The sequence below is a fragment of the Nomascus leucogenys genome, chromosome 3 (genome assembly GCF_006542625.1).
Source record: "Nomascus leucogenys isolate Asia chromosome 3, Asia_NLE_v1, whole genome shotgun sequence".
Lineage (NCBI taxonomy): Eukaryota > Metazoa > Chordata > Mammalia > Primates > Hylobatidae > Nomascus > Nomascus leucogenys.
The window spans coordinates 134,946,950-134,973,289 of record NC_044383.1 but is presented as its reverse complement, the minus strand read 5'-3'; the positions used below and the strand labels follow the sequence as shown (position 1 = coordinate 134,973,289).

Below are 26,340 nucleotides of genomic sequence, written 5' to 3'. Positions count from 1 at the left end.
TTGAGGTGGACTAAGAGGCAGGTACTATCATGTGATAACCACCATGAGGTAGATGGTAGATAAGTGAAGCACCTCTCTCTACTTTCAGATGGGGAGGTAATGCCTCCCCAAGGAGGTTTTCCTGAATGGTCTGGAAGGGCCTAGAGGAGTAAGCCAGGAAAGAAAGGGATTCGTGGCATTGCAAATAATGAAGAGCAGATACAAAAGGCAAAACATAAAATGATACGGCACCAAGGAACTGCAGGAGTTCAGTGTGCCAGAGGTGTTCAGTGATCCGAGATGGGATCAGCAAAGTAGCAGGTGAGACTAGAGAATCAGGTAACAGTCAGGTAATGGAGGGCACTGCAGATCACAGCAGGAATTCTGACATTTATTCTGTGGCTGATCAACAGCCAGAAAAAAATCATTTTTCCAGACCTGAGGACACGGTGGAGAATGTGAAGAAGGGTAAGGATTAGATACAGAAGCACAGCCAGGAAGACTGGGCAATAATCCCAACAGCAAATGACAACGGCATGAACTAAGGTCGTGGTTTTCAGCGTGGTCCCCAGATCTGCAGCATCAGCATCACCTGAGACTTGTTAGAAATGCAAATTCTCAGGCTCCACCCCAGGGTTTCTGAATTAGAAGGAACTCTGGGGGAAGGGGTGCCAGCAGTCTGTGTTTTGCCAAGCCTTCTAAGGGATGCTAAGGCCCAAAAGTGTGAGAACCACTGAACTAAGTCAATGTAAGTAAGACAGAAGGGGAGGTTCCGCGAGGGTTAAGGAGGTGACCACCTGCCAGTGGAAGGGAGGCAGGGCGAGTGGCCAAAAGAGCTTCCTTCTCAGATTCCTGGCTAGGACAACTGAATACATGATGGTATCCATTCATGGAGATGGGCAATACTGGGGGAGGAACAAATTTGGCTGCAGATAATGGGGGAAATGGGCTTGGTTTTGAACATGACCTTCCACAGCAGTGTATCTGAAAATTTTTCAGGACATGCACTTTCTACATTACATCGTAGTTGAGTTTGTGCATGAGTCTGAGCTGGAATGTAAATTCTGTGAGGGTTGAGGGCAGGCTTTATCCCCTAGAAAGCTTACTCAAGGTACTTGGACAGAACATACACCCCACAAATATTTATGAAATGAAGCTATCATCTTTAGAAATCCTTTTTGGAGTCAAGAAATGTACAGTTAACTGAAGACAGAATTATCTAGCACTCAGGCTATGAATTTAGCCTTTCTGAGACAGACCCATATGTTCATTATCCTAGTGTCACATGGAGCAAACAGCCTTACTATTATAACATCCAGGACATAACACCATCAAACAGACTCCCATTTTCTGAGTGCACCAAGGTGCTCTTTATACATATGGTGTCATTTAATCCTCACAAGAACCCCATGAATAAGTATTATTATTATTATTATTTTGAGACGAAGTCTCTGCTGCCCAGGCTGGAGTGCAGTGGACAAGAACTCCACAGATAAGTATTATTATTATTATTTTGAGACAAAGTCTCACTCTGCTGCCCAGGCTGGAGTGCAGTGACACGATCTTGGCTCACTGCAACCTCCCCCTCCTGGGTTCAAGCAATTCTCCTGCCCCAGCCTCCCGAGTAGCTGGGATTATAGGTGCCCGCCACCATGCCCAGCTAATTTTTGTATTTTTAGTAGAGACAGGGTTTCACCATGTTGGTCAGGCTGGTCTTGAACTCCTGACCTCAGGTGATCCACCCGCCTTGGCCTCCCAAAGTGCTGGGATTACAGGCGTGAGCCACTGTGCCCAGCCATGGATAAGTATTATTATCCCTACTGTAGAGGTTAAGAAACTGAGGCACAAAAGCCTGCATTGGTTGCTTAAAGCCTCATCCACACAAAGAGGTAAAGCCAGGATTGAAATCCAAGTCTTTCCAATCCCTAAACCCTGTTTTTTATTTACTGGCTGCAATCTATTCACCATTCCCACTGAGATTTGATCTATACATAACCTTTCAAAATGGAAGGAACAGATTGGTTAGCACAAAACTCTAGAGAACAAAGAAGGTTTATGGAGTATAAATTTTCTTTCCTTGTGATGTGCTGAAAATTTGAAAGAATTCAGTTCTAACAGATGGAAAAGCATTATGAAATAATACAAAAATAAAAGCTTTAGAATGCCAGAGATAATATTTTTTAAAAGTTCTAGGTGGGAAAACTGAGTATATATCCTAACAAGAACAGAAAATTAATTTTAAATACTAAAAAAGATAACTACGTAATGAAAGATATTTAAAAGAAAAAAATCAGATCACAGCATATCAGTAAGTAGTTCCTAATCTTTTGCTTTCAACCTGACTGGCTGGGATGGTACAGCAGAAAACCTTTACCTGCAGTTCCACCAACACAGTCAGACTTTGCTCCTGACTTCTTGGCAAATATTTGTCAGCAGAGGTCGTATCTAACCCTACGTGGTTCATAAGGGAATTCTGTGTCACTCATGAACACTTAGACGTATTATAATTTTGCAAAGCATTTTACAGAAAGGATATGTTTTTAACATATCAAAGCAAAATAAGGGGTAGCTCAGAGGAAGAGCCTTGGCCCTTGAACCTCAGAGGCTGGGAAGATGGCTGGAGGCTCCGGTGACCCTTCCCTCTTCCCACAGTATGGGGTAGCCCTTTTAAGCAGGAGGCAGGATGGCCTGCGGGAAGCAGTCAGTGCAACACATGCCTGCAATGAAGAAGAAGTCCACCAGGGGGAGCAATGACATGATCAAGGCAAAGAGCCTGGGTCTGAATTACAGAGAAAATCAATCTCATGGCTGCAACTGGAAGGAAAGGAAAAACTTATTTTATTTTTGCAGGCCTTGCTGCTGCTTCCTAGTTTTTCTCTTTTCTTTCCACTATGTTTCTATTAGCGGACTCAGTTTCTGTCTGTAGGGCTCCAAGACTAGACGTCTGCAGGGCTGTGTGAACTAATCCCTGTGGCGTGGACAGGGACCAGGCTCCTCTCTTTGGTTTGACTCTAAGGTCCAGTTGGAGCACCTCTCATGCCTGTGGACACTGTCCCCACTCCTATAAAGTCGGGAGGTTCTGACGGTCATTCTAAGCGAGGCTTTTCCAAAACATGTCAAGCCAGAGAAAGGTTCCTGGGATAAATAGAGAGACTCATGAGGAGACAACACTTCATAAAACTTCAGGGACGCATGGAGTCTTCAGGGGTTTGAGAGAGTCTCAGGTGACAGCGGGATTTTCCTAGCGTAGTGAAGGATTCACTTCAATAAAAGGAAAACTTTCTAATAATCAGAGGCTTTTGTGAGATCATTCCTCGCTAGGGCTGTGCGTGAGGACCTCTTCGGGAGTTTTTCCCCTGCAAAATACAAATAACTTTGGCTCTGCCTTTGCAAGTTTAGCTCTGTATTTTGCAGTGGGACCTGAATACACATATTGTGAGAAAGCTCCCCGGCCGATTTTGGTGCCTATCATGATTAAGAACCATTTTTCATTAACCCATGTATGCCTAGTGTTCCATTATTGGAACGCTAAGCATGTGGGAGTTATTTACATCCTACTGCTCAAGGTCATTGCCAAGGTCTGATTGCAAAAATTTAAAAAAATTGCAACCTCAGGCATAAATGGAATAGCTTCCCACTGTCTACTGAAGAAAGTTCCAACTCTGAAGCCCAGCATTTAAAGTTCGGGATTTGACCCCCGTTTGTTTTCAAGTCTCATTCTTCCACATTATTCTTAATTTACACTATATTTTAATCAGATTCCTGTACACACTTATTCCTCCTTCTAAAATGGGGCGATAATGCTTTCCTAACAATGTTGCCTTGAGGATTAGAAATAGGGTGCACTAATATCTAGTGGGCTGTCTGGGGTTTAATATGCACATTAATACTAGGCCCTCAATAAATACTCAGCAAAGTGAATGAACAAAAAACAGAGAAATCTGCTTAAAAAATTAATGAGTGCACTTTTTTTTTTTTTTTTTTTTTTTGAGATGGAGTCTTGCTCTGTCACCCAGGTTGGCGTGCAGTGGTGCAACCTCGGCTCACTGCAACCTCTGCCTCCTGGGTTCAAGTGATTCTCTTGCCTCAGCCTCCCAAGTAGCTGGGATTACAGGCGTGCACCACCACGCTTGTCTAATTTTTGTATTTTTAGTAGAGACAGGGTTTTACCATGTTGGCCAGGCTGGTCTCGAACTTCTGACCTCAGGTGAGCCACCCGCCTTGGCCTCCCAAAGTGCTGGGATTACAGGCGTGAGCCACTACTCCTGGCCCACCTTCTTGATTAAACAGAGGCCCGATTAACCATGCCTTAGGGATCCCTGTAGCCTGTAGACTTTTACAAACTTAACATGATTTCTTTAGGTGAGTTGGGATTTTTTTTCCCCCTAAGTCTCACTGCTTTCTAGCCACCATTAAGACTTGAAACTTGCAGGGGGCAAGAGCAATAGGAAAGGGAAGTTAAAAATATTGTAAAGAAATGTTGTTTTGATAAAGAAGCTAAAGCTATCTAGGGCACATGGGCATAGGATCTCTCTCTCCTCCACCCTTTATATAACTCTTCAAGGTTTTAATAATTTGAATAGCTGTTGGAGAGTCAGAACAGATGTGACATTTATAGTGATATAGTAGCCTTTACTGTTACAACTGGTGGGAGGATGTGGACTTGCCTAGTATTTCACAGATGATGAACTGGAGTTCTGCAGAATGCAAATGAGTCACAAACACTCATTAGACTGCAAAAATGCTAGGTGAAACCCAGTTAAACAGTTTGCAGTTTTGTTTTCAATTTTCTAAGTCTTTAAAATGCGAATAATCATTGTGAATTGATTCATTTGGGACAAGGCACACAACATTTACCAAATTCATTGAACCATATATTTTTTTTCTTTCAATGTCTTAGAGGACTAGGATTCTCAGGAACATACCTAGGGCAATGCTGGTATGATGATTTCAACCCTGGCTGCATCATAAAATCTCTTGTGACACTTTATTAAAGAAAAAGTTTTCTGGGCTCTACCCCAGAATCTCAGGGAGAAGAGCCATTGCAACTCTGGGTTTTAAAAGGCTGTGCTGAGATTCTGCTGTCCAGCCAGAGGAGATAAACACTGCATGATGAGAATGGCTTTTGGATTAAGGAAGGCCTAGGTTCAAGGCCAAGATCCACTGATAGTCATTATAATGTATTTGGAAAGTTACAATCTGATTGTCTTAGGTGTCTCACCCATAAAACAGGGAGTCATACCCACTCAGTAGTATATTTTTAGGTCCAAAAAGTTCAATGAAACAATGAAGGAAAACAATGCATGTAGTAGGTGCTGTATCCAACACGTAATCCTTAGTTTCAACAGAAATAGAAATAGTAAAATTACATGCCTTCTCAATATGCTGGTAACTTTTGCTTTTCTTTAAAGAGAATGAAAGTAATTGTGGATTCTCATAGCTGTAATACACCTGCAGCACTCTGACCTTTCTTGTATTTAGAGCAATGCTCAGAAAGATGGTGTCATGTCTTAACCAAAGATGGTTATGTGTTTTTTTGGCAATCACACGCCACATCTTCTGGGGAAAAAAATTCCCTATTTTTCAAAGCTGTATATAATCTCCATTTTTCAAGAGATAATTTAAGCCAGCTTAAGACCTGAAATCTGGTTTTACAGCATAAATGCAATGATGTCATCACAGGTTTGCATGATGAGCTGTGCGAAAGTCCAACACTTGCCCAGCAGCCATTGCTCATGCTCTGCTGTTGAGGCGGAATTTTCCAAAATACGAACTTCAAAGGTATTTCTATTTCTATAAGGACAGATGTAGTGGGATTTTTATAGGCATTCTAACATTTGGTGTCTTCACACTCCCTTTCCTTTTTAATAATCCCTTCAGTGTCTTGTTCCATTTAATAGATTTTAAAAATTTAGCTCTGTGTGTGTGTGTGTGTGTGTGTGTGTGTGTGTGTGTGTGTGTATGATCACAGCTACCCTCCAGAGAGCAATGCATGTGTGAATCTGACTGTGGCCCAGAGAGGTGCCTTTTTGTATGAATGAAATGGAATAGATAATCTGGTCTTAGAAATGGATACTATTCCGAAGTTCATTTGTAAATCAGTAGTTTGGAACTTGGAGCACATTTTCTCATAAAAGAAATTCTCTACATGGTGGATAAAGTCCCAGGCCAGCCCACAAGAGCCTGTTTAAGTCATACTGCACCTGAAGTGGAATTGTTATTAACTCTAGAGGACAATATTCTACGGGAACAAATTTTCAGAATTCTACTGTTTATAGGTGAGAACAACTGACTACAATTTCCACTAGTCTTCTAAACCATTTCCCCCTTCATTCCTCTAATAAATTACCAAAAAAGGAGCTATTCATACCACAAATTATTTCTTGAATATATATTAAAAGAATATTTTTTCTGTTTTATGCACGTTGAAACTTTAATAAAAGCAATACATGGACAAAAAAAGTGTTTCTCTAAATGTAGTTGAACTTCAAACTGGGTTTCTTGTCCTGGCTGTGGAGAGGTAATGGTCACTGTTATTATGTTTGTTTTAACATTAAAATTATATATCTGTTTTTTCTACCTTATCTTTACCTTTGCCATGCGTTTTTAAAACTGCCTTACAATCTAATAGAAATCTGGAATAACGAAGTAATGAAATATATTCTAGGTCACTTTGACCACAGGAATCAGAAATGTTTCAACTACACAATACACAGATTATGCTAGAAGTTGTACAAATATATCACAGAATCACAGGGCTGGAAAGAATCTTAAAAGACTGTCTAGTCTCTTCTCTGGCTTCCAGACAAGCCAACCATTCCAAACAGATGAGAGCTAGCCTATATTTTAGAAGAGAAGGATGGCTTTGTCTTTTTAACCCTTTCTGGATCTAACAGTCTACACATTGTTAGTAAATTGCCATTAATTTTTATTCTAAATTATTCCATTCATAGTTACAAGTGTATTTTACTTTTTCACGTTTGCTCCTCATAGGAAACAAACTAGGTTGATCGCTATAAAATCCCATGACACATTTAAATACTGTACTTTGTGTTCTTTCTTCTAACCATTGCTGAACATCCCAATGTCTAATCCTCGAGTTACTTTTGTCCTGCTCTCTGCGGGTAGTTTGTTGTCTCTCCTGCAGTGGGAACTAAAATCTAGCAACTGTGTTTTATGAGGCTTCTGGGAACTGAGTATGATTATATTATATTTAAGTGTAATCCTATAATTAAGCAGGCCATAAGAGTTAGATTCAAAAGAAAACCAAATTTAATAATTATAATAAAATTGCAATAATGTATTTATTTATAATTCCTTTCTTTCAGGCAGTTAAAAAGGCATCACCAGCCTAATCACATTAGCTCTTCAATCAAGTAAGGTAATCAAAGAGAACCTGCCCCTACTATACAATCTTATACATAAAATGCAACATCCTTAAGTGCCACCAAAGATCATTCTTTTCTATGGAGACCCCACTGTGGAACGTACAAGGTATAACCTTAAAATATTTTTTGCTGATTGGTAATGACTCTTTAACTGTTGGTGCTGGTAATGGCTATTTAAACTTGATACTGAGTGATTTTTTAATGGAAGTTTGCAATGGAGTGGGCAATTTGATCTCTGTATTATAAAAGACACAAAACATAGTGGCTTTAGAACAAGTATGGTTGGCTATGTTACTGTCTTAAAACAGTTCTACTTTCCCCCAAGATAAAATAGAAATATACAATTGGTAAATTAAGAATGAGATTCCCTCCATTGTGAGGTTCTGAATGTCTCAAAGCTGGAGATTATGTCCAAAGAAAATGGACATGGATGGAAATTTATTTATTTATTCATTTTTTTAATTTACTTATCTATTTATTTATTATTTATTTATTGAGACAAAGTCTTGCCCTGTCACCAGGCTGGAGTGCAGTGGTGCAATCTTGACTCACACTGCAACCTCTGCCTCCCAGGTTCAAGTGATTCTCCTGCCTCAGCCTCCTGAGTAGCTGGGACTACAGACACGTGCCACCATGCCCAGCTAATTTTTTTGTATTTTTAGTAGAGACGCGGTTTTACCATGTTGGCCAGGATAGTCTCGATCCTGGCCTTGATCTCGATCCTCGGGCTCCCAAAGTGCTGGGATTACATGTGTGAGGAAATTTTTATAATGATGATCTCAACCTGATAGTGAGCCATGTTTCTTGTTTCTTCCCAACATGCAGGTACCACTCATTGGGTGGCTGCTCATCCTATGTATGTAAGGGGATAGAAGCCAGTTTCTGAGACCAGGATGACAAACCTGACTCTGTAAAATGACCATGAGAACACTCTATCTGACTTTTCTACATCAGCAAACCACCCCCACAGAGACTGTTGCCCTTACCTCTATGCAGGTTTGCAAAGTAAACCTTCATAGCTGCTTGGTAGAGGACAGCACTCCCATCCTACCATCAGCACATCCACTTGTACAGCTCAGCTACATTAGGGCAAAACTGTTCCTGTGAAGTGGGGTCATTCTTTTCCTACCACTGAACATTCCAAATGCTGCTCTCCAAGCCTAAGATCCTCTGAGTTTCCCATGTCCCCCAACAACCAATACAACCATAAAGATTCTGGACACTGGTGAGAAAATGAAGAGGTAAGAATATTAAAATAAAATCTTCTCATTTTGACGGTGAAGATGTCAGCATTATTTACAGCTCGGTGGTATGACTCTTTGAGATGTATATATTGCTAATATGAGCTAACTAGACAAGGGCAAGTACACACAGTCCTTCATCAGTCCTAATGGAAGTATCCCTTCATGGAAATTCCCTGGTTTATAGAGTCCTTATGGAACCCTTAACTTAAATTTCCTTCCACACTCTAGCAAAAATACAGCATGAAATCAAAACTCTGGTATTCATTCATCAGGAGTCTGAAGGATGACCTGCAAGGCACCCACTGGTTACACAAATGAGCTGAAGCAAAACACAATTTAACAATGGGCAAAGTCAACTTACTTGTTCATTTTTAGTAAGCCTGGTTTTGTTGTGAATGTCTGATGTGACCAAATTAAATCCGTGCTTCTCCGACAAGATTCTCAGAAGCAAGACCACAGTACGGCTCCCACACTTGCCTACTCTGTTGTACACCACCTGGCTTGGGAAAGGTAGTACCTGGGAAAAAAACAAGAGAACAAACATGAAACGTCTGTATGGAAATACTTAGGATTCTTCCCTCAATTTCAGAACAATAACCGTTTCATATAATAAATCTGAGTGAAAAAGGCCTATAATCAGGTTAATTAAAAGGATGTATATCAGTTCATCAGAAGTGATAAACTATAACTTCATGATATAACGAGAGAAATGTTGGTCTTGTTATCTCTCTGCACTGAGGAAATTTCAGGCAGTCTCTAAGATTGATTATCAAACTTTTCTTTTTAAGAACAAAATACATAAATATGTTCCTTAATGACAATATTTTTTGCAAGCTTATGCTTTATCAGAACAACTTAATTTATAGAGTGGTCAAGAAGTGGAGTGGAATTCCAGAACTCTTAAAATGCAATAATAAAAATACAGTTTGTAAATGGATGATGAATTTGAATAGACATTTCTCCAAAGAAAATATACAAATGGCCAATAAGCACATGAAAAAATGCTCAACATCATTAGTCACGGGGAAACGCAAATCAAAATCACAATGAGATACCACTTCACAGCCATGAGGATGGGTATAATAAACAACCAAGAAGACAGTAACAGGTCGGAGTGGAGTGGAATTGCTGGATCATATGGTAACCGTAGGTTTAATTTTTTGAAGGACTGCTAAACCATTTTCAATATAGCTGTACTATTTTATATTCCTACCAACAACATGAGGGTTCCAATTTCTGTGCATCCTTGCCAACACTTGTTATTGATATATATGTTTTTTTTTATTTTTTTAGACAGGGTCTCACTCTTCTGCCCAGGCTGGAGTGCAGTGGTGTGATCCTGGGCTCACTGCAACCTCTGTCTCCCAGGCTCATGCAATCCTCCCACCTTAGCTTCCCGAGTAGCTGGGACTACAGGCACACACCACCACGACTGGCTAATTTTTGTAATTTTTTTTTTTTTGGTAGAGACAGGGTTTCACCATGGTGCCCAAGCTGGTCTCAAACTCCAGAGCTCAAGCAATCTGCTGGCCTCGGCCTCCCAAGGTGCTGGGATTACAGGCATGAGCTACCACGCCTGACCTGTTACTGTCTTTTTGGTTATTATACCCATCCTCGTGGCTGTGAAGTGGTATCTCATTGTGATTTTGATTTGCATTTCCCTATGACTAATGATGTTGAGCATTTTTTCATGTGCTTATTGGCTATTTGTATATTTTCTTTGGAGAAATGTCTATTCAAATCCATCATCCATTTACAAATTGTCTTTTCATTATTGCATTTTAAGAGTTCTGTATATATATATATTCTGGATTAGCAAATACACAATCTGCAAATATTTTCTCCCATCCTGTAAGTTGTCTTTTCATTTTCTTTATGGTGTCCTTTGAAGCACAGAAGTTTTTCAATTTGACTGAGTCCAATTTATCTAAATTTTCTCTGGTTGTTTTGGTTTTGGTGTCATATCTAAGAAACTATTGCCTAATCTAAGATCGTAAAGATATACATTTATGTTTCCTCCTGAGAGCTTTATAGTTTTATTTCTAACATTTAGGTATTTGATCCATTTCAAGTTACTTTTCTGTGTGGTGTGAGTTGGTTGTCTAACTTCATTCTTCTGCATGCAAATATCCAATTGTCACAGCACCATTTGTTGAAAACACTCTTCTATTCTTTCCCCACTTAGCTGTTTAGTACCCTTGTCAAAAATTCACTAACCATAAGTGTATTGGGGGTCATTATTATTTCTGGATTCTCAATTCTGTTCCCTTAATCTATATGTTTATACTCATGTCAGTACCACACAGTCTTATTATAGCTTTGTTCTAAGTTTTGAAATTGGGAAGGGAAGGGTAAATCCCTCCAACTTTGTTCTTTTTCAAGATTGCTTTTGGCTACTCTGTGTCCTTCGCATTTCCATGTGAACTTTAGGGTCAGCTTGCTAATATCTGCCCAAAAAAGTAGTTGAGATTATGATAAGGACTGCATTGAATCTGTAGATAAATTTGATTACGACAGCCACCTTAACAATATTGTCTTCCAATCCATGAACATGGATGTCTTCCTACTTATTTAGTTCTCCTTTAATTCGTTTCTTTGATGTTTTGTTGTTTTCATTGTTCATGCCTTATACTGCTGTTGTTGAATTTATTCTTTTTGATGTCATTATAAATAGAATTCTTCTCTTAGTTTCATTTTGGACTGATTGGTAAAAATACAATTGATTTTTCTACATTGATCTTATATTCCACAATCTTGCTGAACTCATTTATTAATTCCAAGAGTTTTTTTGTGTGGATTCTTTAGGATTTTCTATAATAAGATCATGCTATGTGCAAACAGAGAAGTTTTACTTCTTCCTTTCCAATATGAATGCCTTTCCTTTCTTTTTCCTTTCTAATTGCCTAGTGGATAATGATTTTTATATACTATTATCTACTTCTTATCTTGATATACTACTTTTTATCTATTTTGATATAATATTATATACTATTTATACTATTATCTACTTTACTATATACTTTTCATAGCTATTATGAAAAGCATCTATGATTAATCATTTATATCTGCAATAAAGATATTTCTCCATTTTGAATGCTCAGCATTGATCAACAACTGACGATAATCAAAGGATTCCTTCATTCAGCATATACTCATAACAGAAGGTCATTTTAAAAAGCTCAAAACTAAATAATAAAGCACAGTATAAAATCATAAATATACTGGAAACATAAATATACTATGGTAGGCCATTTGAATTTTTGCCTTTGCAATTATAGGTTAATTTAATTTTCCTGAAATATTTGTATGCAGAGTAGCATTTAATAAATTTGAAGCTTAAAGGCTAGTTGTCACTGGAATAAAATATAATATCTATATCATTCACTTAACAACCAGTCACGTGCCATTTTGGTGCAATATTTCCATTATGTATTTTTTTCTTATGAGTAATACCTTGTTTCTCGAGGGCCAGTCTACTATGTGTCCTCACAGTGCCTAGAATGTGCTTTGTACATAAAGAGCCTCAACGGACACTGAATGAGTCCTGACTGCTCTGAGGAATTTAATGTGCAGCTTAACACTAATTAACACAATGATTCCACTAAAATGTGAAACCAAGAGAATCTTCAAATACAGCTGCTTTATCTGACCAAATGCTATTCGAAGTCATCAGAGAAAATAAAAAGATGGTCATTTTAATAGGTCACTGTTACTTATGGTTTAATCAGTGAGTACTTCAAAAGCCTGTTCATTGGCAACTATTACAGAAGTCCAGATATTCAGAAAAATAAATTACATTCTTGGCTACAAGGTTATGATCAGGAAGGTTGAATTAGGTTCCATATTTAGTTTAATGATACAAATAGCATTTATAAGTTGGACTTTCCATTACAACCAGGCTGGGGTATGAAATTATGGCTACCACAGAGCTGCCAACATAAACTCAGAGTTTAATTCCTCCATAGAAACAAAGTGTCCAACAATTGGGATAGGTGCATTTTTTTCCTGCCTCATAGCACATTACTGAATAGCAAGGAAGAATTTGTTACATCTGAATTAATGACCTAGAAGATGTGAGTTACCACATAGGTAAGTACTTTATTGCAAGAGTAGAGGTGCATCTTGGACAATTTAAGTGAATAACTGAGGCACTTACCTAGAAAACTTAGGTGAAATCATTTAATTTCTCCTGAATTGTTTGGGAAATCAGCACAGTAGCAGGCTTAGTAACTATCTTATTCTGTTTACTAATAACCAAAGATGTTATTTACCTTTGGGCTATTGGGTAATTCACTTTTTAAAAGATGTTAATTCTAATTGTTTTATTAGTTTGTGGCAAGCTTCCAACTAATAGTTTAAAATTTTGTTATTTAAAAAGAACACTTAAATAAGAACAAAAAATCCTGTATCATTTCTGCAGCTGGGTCTATGATAATCACTTAAGATAAAGGAGGGCTTAACGTCCTCACTGTGACTGTACTTCCATCATTTCTCTAAATACCAATACACACCTACATGATATGAACATAAAAGCAGGAAATGTGTTTTCACTAAAATTTCTGGAATCAGCCTTGTGAGTTTTAAAGACACCTCATGCACTACCACAAACGTAAGTAAACCTGTCTGAAATTTAGGGTGGGGTTTTTAATCATTTTCCATTGAAACTTGCTGAATTAAGCAGCTAAATCAACGTGTAGATGTTGGATACGGTGTTAAACAACAAGAAGCAGATTCCTCCTATTCCTGGCAGAACTATGGATTTGTTTCTGATGGCCAGGTGTGGTGGCTCACATCTGTAATCTCAGCACTTTGGGAAGCTGAGGTGGGTGGATCACCTGAGGTCAGGAGTTCGAGACCAGCCTGGCCAACATGGCGAAATACCGTCTCTAGTAAAAATACAAAATTAGCTGGAAGTGGTGGCGGGTGCCTGTAGTCCCAGCTAGTCAGGAGGCTGAGGCAGGATAATCGCTTGAAGCCGAGAGGCAGAGATTGCAGTGGGCCAAGATCGTGCCATTGCACTTCAGCCTGGGCAACAGAGTGATACTTAGTCTCAAAAAAATAAAAATAAATAAATAAAAATAAAATAGATTCGTTTTGGAAGGTCTGCTTTAAAAATGTTTATCATCTTTTATTTGAAATGCACTTTCTGGAAATACGGCAAAAAAAAAAAAAAAAAAAAAAAGAACTGATTTTTAAGGAGGGAGGGACTGACCTGTCCTAGGTTCTGTGCCATGTAAACCCTTTTCATCCTTGTTTAACAATACAGAATCAAACAGCATAACTGTCTTTTACTCTGGCTGTGCATTTCTCTAAGAGCGTAAATTATCAAATGGCTTAAGTATCATTAGTAGCATCCAAGTAACTCCCTCTGTGTGCCCCCCATACTCCCTGTGGATCACAGATTCCTAGCATAATGGAGTTTGAGGTCCAGAAGCAATTTAGAATCCATCCATTCAACACCCCCCAGCCACAACTATCCCTCTATTACCCCCGTCTCCAGCCCAATCTGTGTTTGATTTGGATAAAATTTTCCTTTACACTATGTAGATATTACAACTATTTTTACATGAGTAAACTGAAGCCCAGAAATATCATTTGGCATCTTCAAGGTCACAAAGCTAGAGTGACACATAACCACGAAAGCCCAGCTCTCGGCTCTCCTGACTCCTAAGATGACACTTCTTTAATATACAAATCAAATAGTGAAGAGGATTTTTAGTTTGACTTCTGTGACAGAGATCCTCTTTCCTTTTTTATGTCTTGCATGTATCCAACATCACTGAATACACTATTTTCAACAGTTGGTGATCACAACCAGTATCATCAGCCATTACTCAGCCGTGACTCAAGTCCCCAGAAGGCTTAAGTGGAACTGACAGGAGCAGATTAGCCTCTCTCTCCTTCCTAAGGACTCTTTCTAGAAAGCTAATGGAAGCCCAGAGTGTCAACGCAGCTAATGGGAGAAGAAGGTGGCAGGATGTATGCTTTTCCCTTCTCTCCTTCCCCTGATATATCACAGGCAGTCAAAGTGGACAGCTGCCTCAAATATTGTCAACTGCTTCCACTGGGAAAGGAAAAAACCAGGAAGCAGTAAGTTATAGTAACATGTATACAAAATCCTATGTATATTTGGAATGTCTATCAGGACAAGCAAATGCCCTCAATCACTGTGAAAAGACTTTTAAAGACCTCTTAGGATCAATCTCGAAATCTTCATTATCCTTAACAGATATTTGCAGTTGTCAGGCTGAGAACTCTATCCTCTACTTTAATGTTCCTATTATCATTTGCACACAGAGTTTGAATGCTCACTCTTTCTTTAGGTGCCCTATAGAGAAGTACACATGAAACTCCTCAAGCACCCTCTCCTTCCCCCAAGTGATTCTTCATTCTTGGCAACTGCGGTTATATGAATGTTATGTCTGTGATTTCTATTTTATGGCCAATTTGTAAAAGTGAAGGGGCCTCCAAAATCTTTCATTCTATGAATTATATATTTTTATGCTTCCTGTCTTGTAAGTTCTGCAAATGCCACAAATCCCCAGAGCCTGACAGGCCTGTGTGGAGCATGCCAAATAAACAGAAGTCTTTCCAAGATCCTGAGCACGATAGGAACCACCACCAAATGACATCCACAAGTTCAATAGCTTAGCCCTGGTTTGAAACGGGGATAAGAGAAGGAAGGCTTTCTAGGTAAAAAGTAAATGTGGTCTAGACCAAGACTTTCATAGTCTATGAGACCCAGAGTCTATAGAGCTCTTCTGGGGATTGGTAATGTTGGAAGAATTAACTTCAGTGCTGCTTTTAATTCTCTGCAAAATGATACTTAATATAGTATAAGCTGTGGTTCCCAAATAACTGTATATTCAAATTCCTCATAGAACCTTTAAAAATGCAGGTTTCTGGGCCACACTCTAAGACGAACTGAATCACAGTCTAGGATGAGAGTCAGGAGTCTCTCTCTAAAAAGCTCACCAGGGTGCTCTGCCACCTCCATCAGCTTTGAGGAAGTGCTGTCACAGAGGACTCCCAGCTTTCTGTATTAAGTGGCTGAGTGGGTCCTTGCAGCCTTCTGAGGGATTAAGGCTGGGGAGAAGGTTGCCTGTGTGGTCCTGGAGGGGAGTTGGGGCGAAGGGCACTGTTGTGTCTTCCTGGGGTCTCACTGTGGGTTGATGAGCCCCACTCCCATTTACCAGTCATAATTAACCTCGTACGTATGCTCATACTCTCCTAGGCTGGTTAGAGAACAGATGTGCTGGTTAACTGAATGTGTAGGTTAACTGAAATTTATACTAAATGCTGTCAAAGCATTATAGTGACTGTGAACTGACTTTGCTTGACGAATAAAACTGCACTTCATGATTTTTCAGCAACTCCATTTCATGGTTAATCAAACTAACACTTGAAAGAGTCACAGCCAGGGCTGTGCAAGGCCTGAATTCAGGGACAATTCTGTTCCTCACTGTCCGTATGACTGTAAGCAGTTTAAATCCACTCAGCGAATCCTCATGTTAAAGTTCCTAGGACACTGTGGTGCTAGAAGCCAGTCACTTCACATCCTTGAGCCCCAGTTTCCTCACCTACAAAAAGGGGAAAGTTAGGTTATAACCCAATGAATGATATTTTCTTCCAAAGCTATTAAATTATTAATTTCAGTCTATATTGCTACCAAGATATAATCTGGAAAACACCTTAAAAGTCAAAACTAGATTTTATTGTGTTTCCTTGTGGAATATATTCATTAAAGAAAGAGAGAAAACAAAGTTCCAGTAATTTGTGCTGATGACATGGGTTCCAGCACCATAGGCGTTCCCGGTTTTATTTTGGAAACCTTGGCTGTCCTATTCTTGTTTGGGCTTGTCCCATAATAAATCTACCTTTATCTTCCTTTTATCTTTCTCTTCCTTTCCACAGTTTTAATCATTTCAAGCTTCCCATTTTGAGATCATCGCCAGAGCCTCCCAGAACTCGGCAGTGATTCTCACTGGCCTTTGCCCATCAAACCATCTGAGCCACATGCATCTGTTTCCTAATTACCATCATCTCTCCTGCTCCCAGTCTCCTTTCCTCCATTCTAGGGGAGGAAATACACAGAACCCATCTCAGAATTCTATTTCCCCTCATTGCAATCCTCCTGAACAGAAGGCTCTTTCCATCCACAACTCTCAAATGACATTCTGCATGCTTCTCATTATTCAGGCCCATCTTCTCCAAGAGCTATGCCAAATCTGAACCTTTGGCTTTCTTCTCTTCCCCTGTTCCCACTTGAAACAATTCCATGTGTAATGCTACCTACAGAAAAATAAATATAGCCAGAGATCATTTACAAGTCTATCTGGGTCTGTTATGTGCATAGTGGATAATTAATAAAAATAATCTACCTGTTATGTATATAGTGGATAATTAATACAGAGTATAGACTAGACTATTGGGATGAAAATACTATTATAGTAAGTGTTGTAGAACCAATGCTGTCATATTTATTATTATAAAGGATGCTCTTTCAGTTATCTCTTAAAACTATAAGAAAATCTACCAATTTTTTCTTAACATTCATAATATTTTGAAACCCCTGATTTGCTATGTTACAGAAGAAAAAGTATGTTGAAGTAGAAGTTTCCCTGGACTGAAAGTTATGAAACTCTGGCATTCTCCTTGGCTTTATCACTCTAAGTAGTTGAGTGACATGAGCAAATGATCCTGAACAACTTCTCTAAGTCAAAGTTTCCTCAAAGTACAGAACGAGGATACTGAACCTAATGATTCCCAAGGCTCCTCCCTGTCCACATGCCATATGTTAACCGAGGGCTACACAATACTTATGGATGATCACAGGGTTATCTGAGTGGCATCCTGCGCTTCTAAATATTAATTCCATTCTGTATACCTAATGTCCTGTTATCTCCATAATGCACATCATCACTATGCTATTCCCAGAACACAACAGCCTGCATACTGTACCAGAATTTTCATACAAAGAAGCAATTTTCACAAGGAGCCACAAGTCATTTTCTAGATGTGATGATTAAGCTACCATAGTTGGATCCTTGAAGAGTGCTTCAGGAAAAAAATACAAGACTTCCAGTTTGAGTAGGAACTCAAATTTCAGGTGACACTGGTGAATGCTATCAATGCCATAGACCAAAAGATGAATATTTTCAAATTTCAAATTAACAAATATGAAAAAAATATACATATGAGGAACAAAGAGATTCACTTTTAATGCCGCAGTACCCTTTAAGCTCTGTGGTCAGTACACAAATAATAAGCAAAAAGCAGTCCATAAACTGGGTATCTCATTACCACAGAATGTTACAGTTTCCTTTTTTTTGAGACAAGGTCTTGCTCTGTTGCCCAGGCTGGAGTGCAGTGGCACAATCTTGGTTCATTGCTACCTCTGCTTCCCGGCCTCCAGTGATTCTCATTCCTCAGCCTACTGAACAGCTAGGATTACAGGCACACAGCATCGTGTTGGCTAATTTTTGTATTTTTATTACAGACAACATTTTACCCTGTTGGCCAGGCTGGTCTCGAACTCCTGGCCTCAAGTGATTCACCTGCCTCGGCTTCCCAAAGCGCTGGGATTATAGGCATGAGCCACCGCACTCGGCCAAGAATGTTACAGTTTCTAAAATTCAAACTGCAGTTCGGTCCTTAGGAATCCATGGAATACTTGTATGTTTGACAGAAAGAGAAATGATATCCACATGCCACACACATGAAATGTAAGCACAATGAGAGAGTGCAAGGTTGCGAGGCTAAACCTTCCTGAAGGCATATTTCCAAGTGGGACTTGACTTGCTTTTGCATACACATGGTAGCCCTACTGCGCTTGTGCTTGGTGGCTTCTGTCCACTCTTCTAAGAGCCCTTTCAACTTCTCTGTGGCTTTTATCATCAAAATTAAGTGGAGAAACCCATATGGATGTGGAAGTCCTGTTTAACCTCATCTTCCTGTGAATATCTGTTATGCATGTGGATGTGCCCTGTATGTTTCTGTTGTGCTCAAAAGACATTATGAGTAATATTGTTGCAGTCACATCAGACTTCTAGCCATTTCTAACACTTTCTTACATGCTATGTATTCAGTCGTCCAAAAGTCCTTATTAGACAAACTCTGAGGATGAAAGTAGGAGGGTCCCCAAATTAGTTCTAGATCTGCAGCTGTTCCATTTTTAGTATTAATCAATTCGATTGGCTTTTTACATTAACTTTTGGACCAGAGTACGGAATTACAAAAATGCATTTGGACAGATAATCTCTCCACCAGACCCACACACTTAGTTTGACTCTCCATTCAGATCTGTAATACATTTTTGTTTAATCACACTAATCTCCAAATAAAACATGCATAGACACTTTTGTTTATACAGACTTCCAAGGTTTAAGAGTCTGCTCTAAAGCTAAGTTTCGTTTCTCTATATTTATCCTATTTTGTTTTAGTTAACAATTTATACTCTGAGTCCAATCTCAAAACTCATTTGTTATTATACAAATAGAGGAGAAGTATTGATTATTGATTGGAGGTTTCATAATTTATAGCAGATATTGTTGGCATGGACCAACCACTCGACTTAGAATGGTCTTCTCTGGATGTTAGCGGGGAACGAGTCCGTTATTCTCATTACAACCCTGAGAAGAAAAGACTGCCCTCACTGAAAATAGTATAAAGGCTGGGGAAACAGCCACACTTGGCTGCCAAGACTCCTCTCTCATCAAAGCACTGTGCAAAGATTTTAAGACCAAAAGCGTGGATATACTGTTCACTGTGAATCACATCATTATTTTCCATTTGAAATGTCTGAATCAAATGTTAGTTTCTTGAGTGTGAATTGTACTGAAAAACTTATTCTTAGATTCAAATGATCATTGTTTAAATCTCTTAGCTGAGTTTTAGGTTTATATAACATAACCCATAATTTAAAATAGTGTGGCAGATTGGTACAATAATGGCCCCGGACCAGTCACACCTCTTGCTATCCCTGCACCATGTAACTTCCTTCCACATGGCCCTCTAGACTGGCCACATGACTTGCTTTGGCCATTAAGACATTAGTAAGTGCAATACAAACAGATGCTTGAAAACGGCCTGCATGTGGGGGCTTCACCTCTCTTTCCCCTAGGAGGTTTTCCACCATCATATGAACTTAGGCTAGCTTCCAGGAAGATAAAAGGTGGCATGGAATAGTGAAAATTCTGTGACTAAATTCAGCAAGTAATTATTGAGCATTACTGCGTGCTAGTCATTTAGTTAGGCATAAGAAATTGGTCAACTATTATAATTATTTGATTGTCTGACTCACTAGACTTTAAACTCCATGACTGCAGGGGCCACATCTGCTTTTCTTGACTATTGTATCTTCAGTGTTCAGCTCAATGCCTGGCACATCGTAGGCACTCAATAAATAATTGTTGAATAAGTGAACACAGCAAAGGTTACAACAAGTCTCTTGCCCTGTAAGAACTCACAATCTAACAAGGAATCGAACACTGACACTGCTTGCGCTGATACTGTGTGGTAAGCGCCCCACTAGAGATATGCATACAGTGGTATGAGAACAGAAGGGGTGATCAACTTGGCCTGGAGAACTCAGGGAAGGGGTCACAGAGAACACGGCATTTGAATGGAGTCTTGGTATCTCTAGAAATTGTATGGCTTCAAAGGGATAGCCATTTTCCCTTTGCAAAGTACACCTACCCAATTCTTGTTGATTTGCATTAATAAGAAACTTTCTAACCCCCCCTCCCATGTTTGATTTGGCTATGTGGAATTGGCTTCTTGGCATTTTTCACATTGTGTGTGTGTCTGTGTGTTGCACATATGATATGCAAGGAAAACACACCATACAAAATTCATCAACTCTCTGGCCTAGTGTTGCCCCTCATACATACTGAGCATAGCAACACAGCAGGACAACTGAGTTGCAGCTCAAGAACAACTGGGTTAAACATGGCTAAAGAACTTCTCTGCTTTATGTTACATCTCCATGTATCAATATGAGGATGCTTGTATCTGCAGGTAACCAAAAACCCAATGAAACTCAAACAATAAAGAGAATACATTTTCTCATAAATAAATAGGACAATATATTCTCTAACAAAAGTGCTTAGGTATGGAGGTTTTAGGCCTCATTCCATACTTTTGTTCCATCTCGCTTTTCCATCCTGGAAATGTCAGCATTGTCCTCAGACTAGCTTTTCTTATGTTTCATGACAGTTGCTGCAGTTCCAGCCATCCCATGCAGAATTACAAAGTCTAGGGCAAGAAGAGACTATCTTTCCTGGGTGCTTCCTTTAAGATCTGAAAATCCTACTTAGAAGGCCCTGAGAAAATTTCTCATGTTCTGTTGGCTTGGTCTAAACTTCCAGTGTACATCTCAACCAGCCATGGGCAAAGGAAATAAGACAACCATGCTAGGCTTACATTAATCAGGACTCACTCGTGAGCTGGGAATGGAACTGCCTTCCTCTTAGGGTAAAACTTGAACAAGTCAGATTTCTGCTAAAGAGGGGGAGGCTGTGGGAGAATGGATATGGGGTCAGTAACCAGTAGGGTCTGCTGTACCCCACCACTCAAAGGCCCTGTTTTTCTTGATTCTTCGAACACCTGTTCATGAAGATCTCCATTCCTCCTCTACACAAGAGGGAGTAAGAGCGGCAAACACCAAGGACATTCTCAACATGTGCAAAGGATCCACGGCTGTGTCCTATCCATAGTCTCCCATCTGCTCCCTGCCCTAGGCATAGATTTGCTGATAGCTGGAGAAGAGGAGAGATGAAATACATTCCTTTCTACATAAAATGACATTGCTTCCCACACTGAAATGAGATAGAGAATTAGCGACAAGGTGAACTTGAGCTGGGAGATTAACTCCACACAAGAATCCAGAAACCATAAGGTATTTTTAGCTAGGGATGGCAATAAGACATTTAAATTGCTCTCAGATGAAATTACGTCTTAACTGCCTACATGTTGGGGGCTTTTCACAAGTATACCTTTCTCATAAATGAATTTTGAACAAATGTGGCATGGAATCTAGACGCAATCCATCAGCATAGATCTGATCATGGAATGTTCTTTTCCACCGTATCTATCGGCTGGTTTTTGCTTTCATCTGTTACCTGGTCCTGGGTAAACAGATTTTTCAGAAATCTCCACCAGGATGGATGAGGGAACCCATTTCCTATAGGGAACTGTTATGACATTCAGGCTATCAAACAGTGCTAAATAAAATAAATCATTATTCAAAAAATATTTTAAAAATGGATACAGATATTTTCCATCTCTTGGGATTTTGCAATCTGACAGAAAGAGGAAAAGAGAAAGACAGTTTGTAGAGCAACAATTGTCTCCATAGCTAGACTCACTGGATGGATATAAAACTTCTGACTTCCCCCATAATGGTTGAGAAGTTGGACCTGACTAAGCCATAAGAAAATCCTCATCAGGAGAGTTTAGTTAAAGAAACAAATGAAGGAAACAGAAGTTTAAAATGAGGGCAAGAGCCCAGGTTTTAAGACCCTATTGCTGATCTCAGACTGTAGTTGCCCTGGGGCAATAGAGTAAAAAAAAAAAAATCCTAGTGATGGGTTGAGCACTCGCACTGTCCAATCTATGTCATTGTAGTGCAGGAGCTCATCCTCCACCAGTGACACAAATACCTCCCCTCCAGGCCTTCACCGGGCACTGTACCCTTGGATGGAGAGCTGCTTATGTCTATCAAAGGGCTGGCTAAAAGATGTCATAAGTAAGGAAGATTGTTTTAGGACATAGACTCCATCCATTTCTCTGTACATTTTGAATTTTTAGTCTTGGTCCAAAGCGAATCATCAAAAAGCTGTCTATTGAAGCCTAACTTCTTGGCCCCATCTAGAGCTGCTTTGACTGAGTGACATTTTGGCATCATATCCTTGGCAGCTGTCAAGTGACACCATACGATAGGGCATCTCACAATCCAGTTCTGTTTTGGAATGGAGATGTCATTGAGCACATTGTCTTCTATCTTTCTCATTTTTTTTTCATCCCAGGGTTCTTCATTTGGTGGTGCCTTTCACGCAATATCTCACTTAATTTGTAAAATGACCTCACAACCATGAGTACTAGTGCTCCCATATTAGAGAAGAAAAGGCTGGGAATTAAAGGGATTAAATAACTTGTTCAAAGTCTATTCCAGAGCTGGTACTCAAGCTCTCTAATCCACTACACTGTAGGACAAATGACTGTATTTTTTTTCCTTCTCATGGAAAATGAGAACCACATAACCATTTATGGCCCCATTTTTCTTTGGCTACCAGAAAATCCAAAGTAAAGTCTGTTCAACTATAGCAATTAGTGGTATGATGGTTTATATAATTGTTTTTTCACCAATTATGCTAATCTGATGAACTCACTAGCCTGTAAGGCTATGGGAAGGCCAAGACTTCAATGTATTTCTATGATTTTTCCCCTTCTTCCCTCCCACTGGTCCTCCTCCTCCCCTTTCCCTCCCCTTTCTCTCTCTCTGTTTTGTTCTCTCTCTTTGCAACTGTACTTAGCTCAATATGTAACAGGGATGTAAGGACAACTGAATGATGGATGAATTCTTACCATGCTCCAGCAGTAACGTCTTCAGAGAATATTTTAAATTCAGAAGGTAAATATATCCTATTATTGTATTGTTAATTGCTTTCTTTCATCCCCACAGAGTCCTCACCTTCAATATGAAAAAAACATTTTTTCAAACCTATTACTAACTATATAGAATATTTTGAAATGATAACCGCCTATAGCAGATTCTGCTAGTTGCTTATCTAATATCTACTTTCCTCTCTTCCTAAAGGAACCATGACCTCATTCTAGGTAACAATATACCCAGCTAAAAATAGTCATCTTAGACTCACTTGAAGTTGGGAGTGATAGAGTGATCGAGTTCTGTCCATTCATTCAACAAATGAATGAGTTATAAATGAACACTGTCGAGTTGGCCTCTTGGGCAATTTTTAATGATAGACAGATTCCTCTGGCATCGTTTTTCAGTCCTCTGCCTTGACTTTCCATTCTCTTCTCCTCTCTGGAACACAGACACCATGCCTAGAGTTGCAGAAGCAATCCTGTGACCACAAGGCAAGAAGCATGAGGGCCATGCTGCAAGCCAAGATCTGCAAGCTAATGAGGACAGAAAACGAAGATAAGAGGTAGACCCCAGTGATATCACAGTGCCACCACACCAGACCTGGACTGCTTAATGCATGAAATAAACAGGGCTCTCCACTTGTTTGGGTCGCTCTTGTCAGGTTTTCTGTTTCTGTTAGCCCAATGCATTTCTGATATAGACCTTTCTCTTTTTAATTTTTTGCTAATTTTATTCATTTTTTAAAATGGCCACAGGTATTATCCTCTGAGAAAATCAAAATCAAGTACACTCACAGTGAAAAGAGTTCTAAGTCTCATATCATTCCTTTTGATCCTGTAGTACACTGACATTGTAGTAACAGCACTATTAGCTTCAAAATGCTGTATCGATGATCAAAATATGTCAGTGGAAAGGATCTCATAAAGTATGCTGCTTTCTTTCTTCAATTACTTTAAAAGTCTGTCATTAAACATTTCTGGGGGTAGTTTATAAAATATTTATGGTTGGAAGCCAAAGGTAGCTGGAGAAGAAGAAATGTTTGTTATAAATATATTTCTCTACTCACAAGCTGTCAAAGGAACTCACTGTAGTTTTTGTAATCTGCTGGGTCATGGTAAAGCTCCCTTCTGTGAAAGTATGTGGTCTACTTAACAATAACAACCATACTCATTTGCTCAGAAGTACAGCTAAATAATCCTTCAGCCCCTGTGTAATTTTAGTGTAAGTGCATTAAAAATTCCACTTATCTTGCACCTGGAAATTATGTGGTCGATAAACTTTTGACCTAGTTGTGTGAGTTGCTCTGAAAGTTAAACTATGTTCGTCCAGTCATCATGGGGAGTGACCAAAGGGTCACTTGCATCCAAGGGCAGAAATGTAATTTTATTTTTCAGGAATTTATACACAATTCCTTTGAAGATTCAAGAGGAGTAATATTTAGTAGGCTTTGACATTAAATATGTAGAATCGTGACTTGGAAATATTCCCCCCTTTCTTCCACTGGGCAATGTTTGCAAACAACCTACACACTGGCAACCTTTGGAGAAAACCTACTACTATAAACTTTAAAGGTTTTTTTTCTCTCTTTTTCTTCTTTCTTTTTTTTGTAGAAAGTTTAAAAGTCATTGTGAGTTGCAAATCTTTCATCTACATTTGTCCCTTTCTTTTCAAAGTTGTTCCTTATCTGTTGAAAAAGCTTGTGCCTGCTTTTGCCTGAGAATTGTAAACTGCTCAACTCAGACTGCTGGAAGCACCTTAAACATCTGCTCCCCTCAGACAGTTGCTGTCCTGCCTTCATCTTGTATGCTTTAACCGGTGGGCTCTTCTGGACTTTTTTATGGGGGCAAGTGGTCAGGCCACAAATCAGTCTCCGTTTTCTCTCATACACACAGAGCTCAAGTTCATTGTAAAAATCATGTTTAGTACAGAAGGAACCAAAACAGGAGGGCACATCATATCAGCAGCGTTTGCACAGCTAATTCCATCAAACGTCAGTGAAAGCTCTGGGGTAAGAGCAATGCATCAGTTTCTGCATGAGGAATTCAACATAAACATGAACACTAGAAGAATAAGTGGAGACAAGAAATTCTTTGAAAATGCCCCAAAGTAACAGAATCAAGCAGGCATAGTCATGCCTGCTTTTCTTATTTAGAATCTCAAAAACACGCATTCCACCTTCTCTCAGCCCAGCCCCATCCAAGAGAACGCAAATCCTGAATTCATGCAGCCTGGCTGAGAGAAAGCTGTGTCTTTTCAGAGAGGCCCAAGAGCTATTGGGTTGGGGTCTGTAATCCACAGGCCAAGTTTCTTCTCCGGAAGGGAGTTGTGAATTACCAAGAAATGTGTTCCTGGGAAGTCCAGCCCACATGTGACGGCCTAGGGGAAATTCGGAGTGTCCCTCCACACTAATGTATCTGGGGATACAGTTGGGGCAAGGGCATTGCTCTGCTCAAATGCAACGCACAGGAGGACAGCCAAAGCCAAATGCCAGTCTCCTCTCCCCTTAGGGCTTAAGCAAAACTGCGTGGCTTGCAAAACTGTCTTCAGTGTCCTCTTCTCCCCGACTCCCCTTTCATTCCCTGAACTCATAGCTGCTAACTTCCTACTGTGCGCCCGAGGATGCAGTGATGGAGAAGCTGCTGATTGTCTCCTAGGGATTTCTTTGTGAAAAGGGCAATGTCAGAGATAAGTACAAGGTGATAAGGGACCGATGAGTAGGGACATCTGGCCCTGAAGTCGGGGTGAGCAGGGCAGGGACGAGGGGCTGTCAGAGAAGGGCCTAGAGCAAAATCAGGAAACTTAGGTCACATATTCTTTGTTTTGATTACAACCCTTTAAAAAATGTCAAAACAATTCTTAGCTTGTGGGAGGTAAAATATTATGCTGATGTGGCCTATGGGTCATAGTTTGCTGACCCATCTTCTAGAGAAAATAATACCTGTGTCAAGTCCCTTAGGATAAGACATAAAATTAACTACTGTTTAGTAAGCACTTGGATTTGTCAGGTCTTAGACCGGCTGCTTTATAAAGTTCATTTCATTGAATCATCACAATACCATAAGAGGGCTATAGTCATCCGAAGGAAATATTAACAATATTATTTACTGACGAGGAAACT

General features: G+C 39.5%; 1 protein-coding gene across 7 annotated transcripts in view; it reads right to left on the bottom strand.

The window, feature by feature from the left end:
- Positions 1-26,340, bottom strand: part of UST (uronyl 2-sulfotransferase) — a 421,134-nt gene that overhangs the window by 217,508 nt on the left and 177,286 nt on the right. For all 7 annotated transcript variants that reach the window (XR_004029389.1, XR_004029392.1, XR_004029388.1 and 4 more), the window contains exon 3: positions 8,973-9,128. Coding sequence is in view for 2 of the 7 variants with exons in the window: in XM_030809812.1 (XP_030665672.1) it covers positions 8,973-9,128 (156 nt within the window). In the remaining 5 variants the exon portion in view is untranslated. The remainder of the gene's footprint in view (positions 1-8,972; positions 9,129-26,340) is intronic.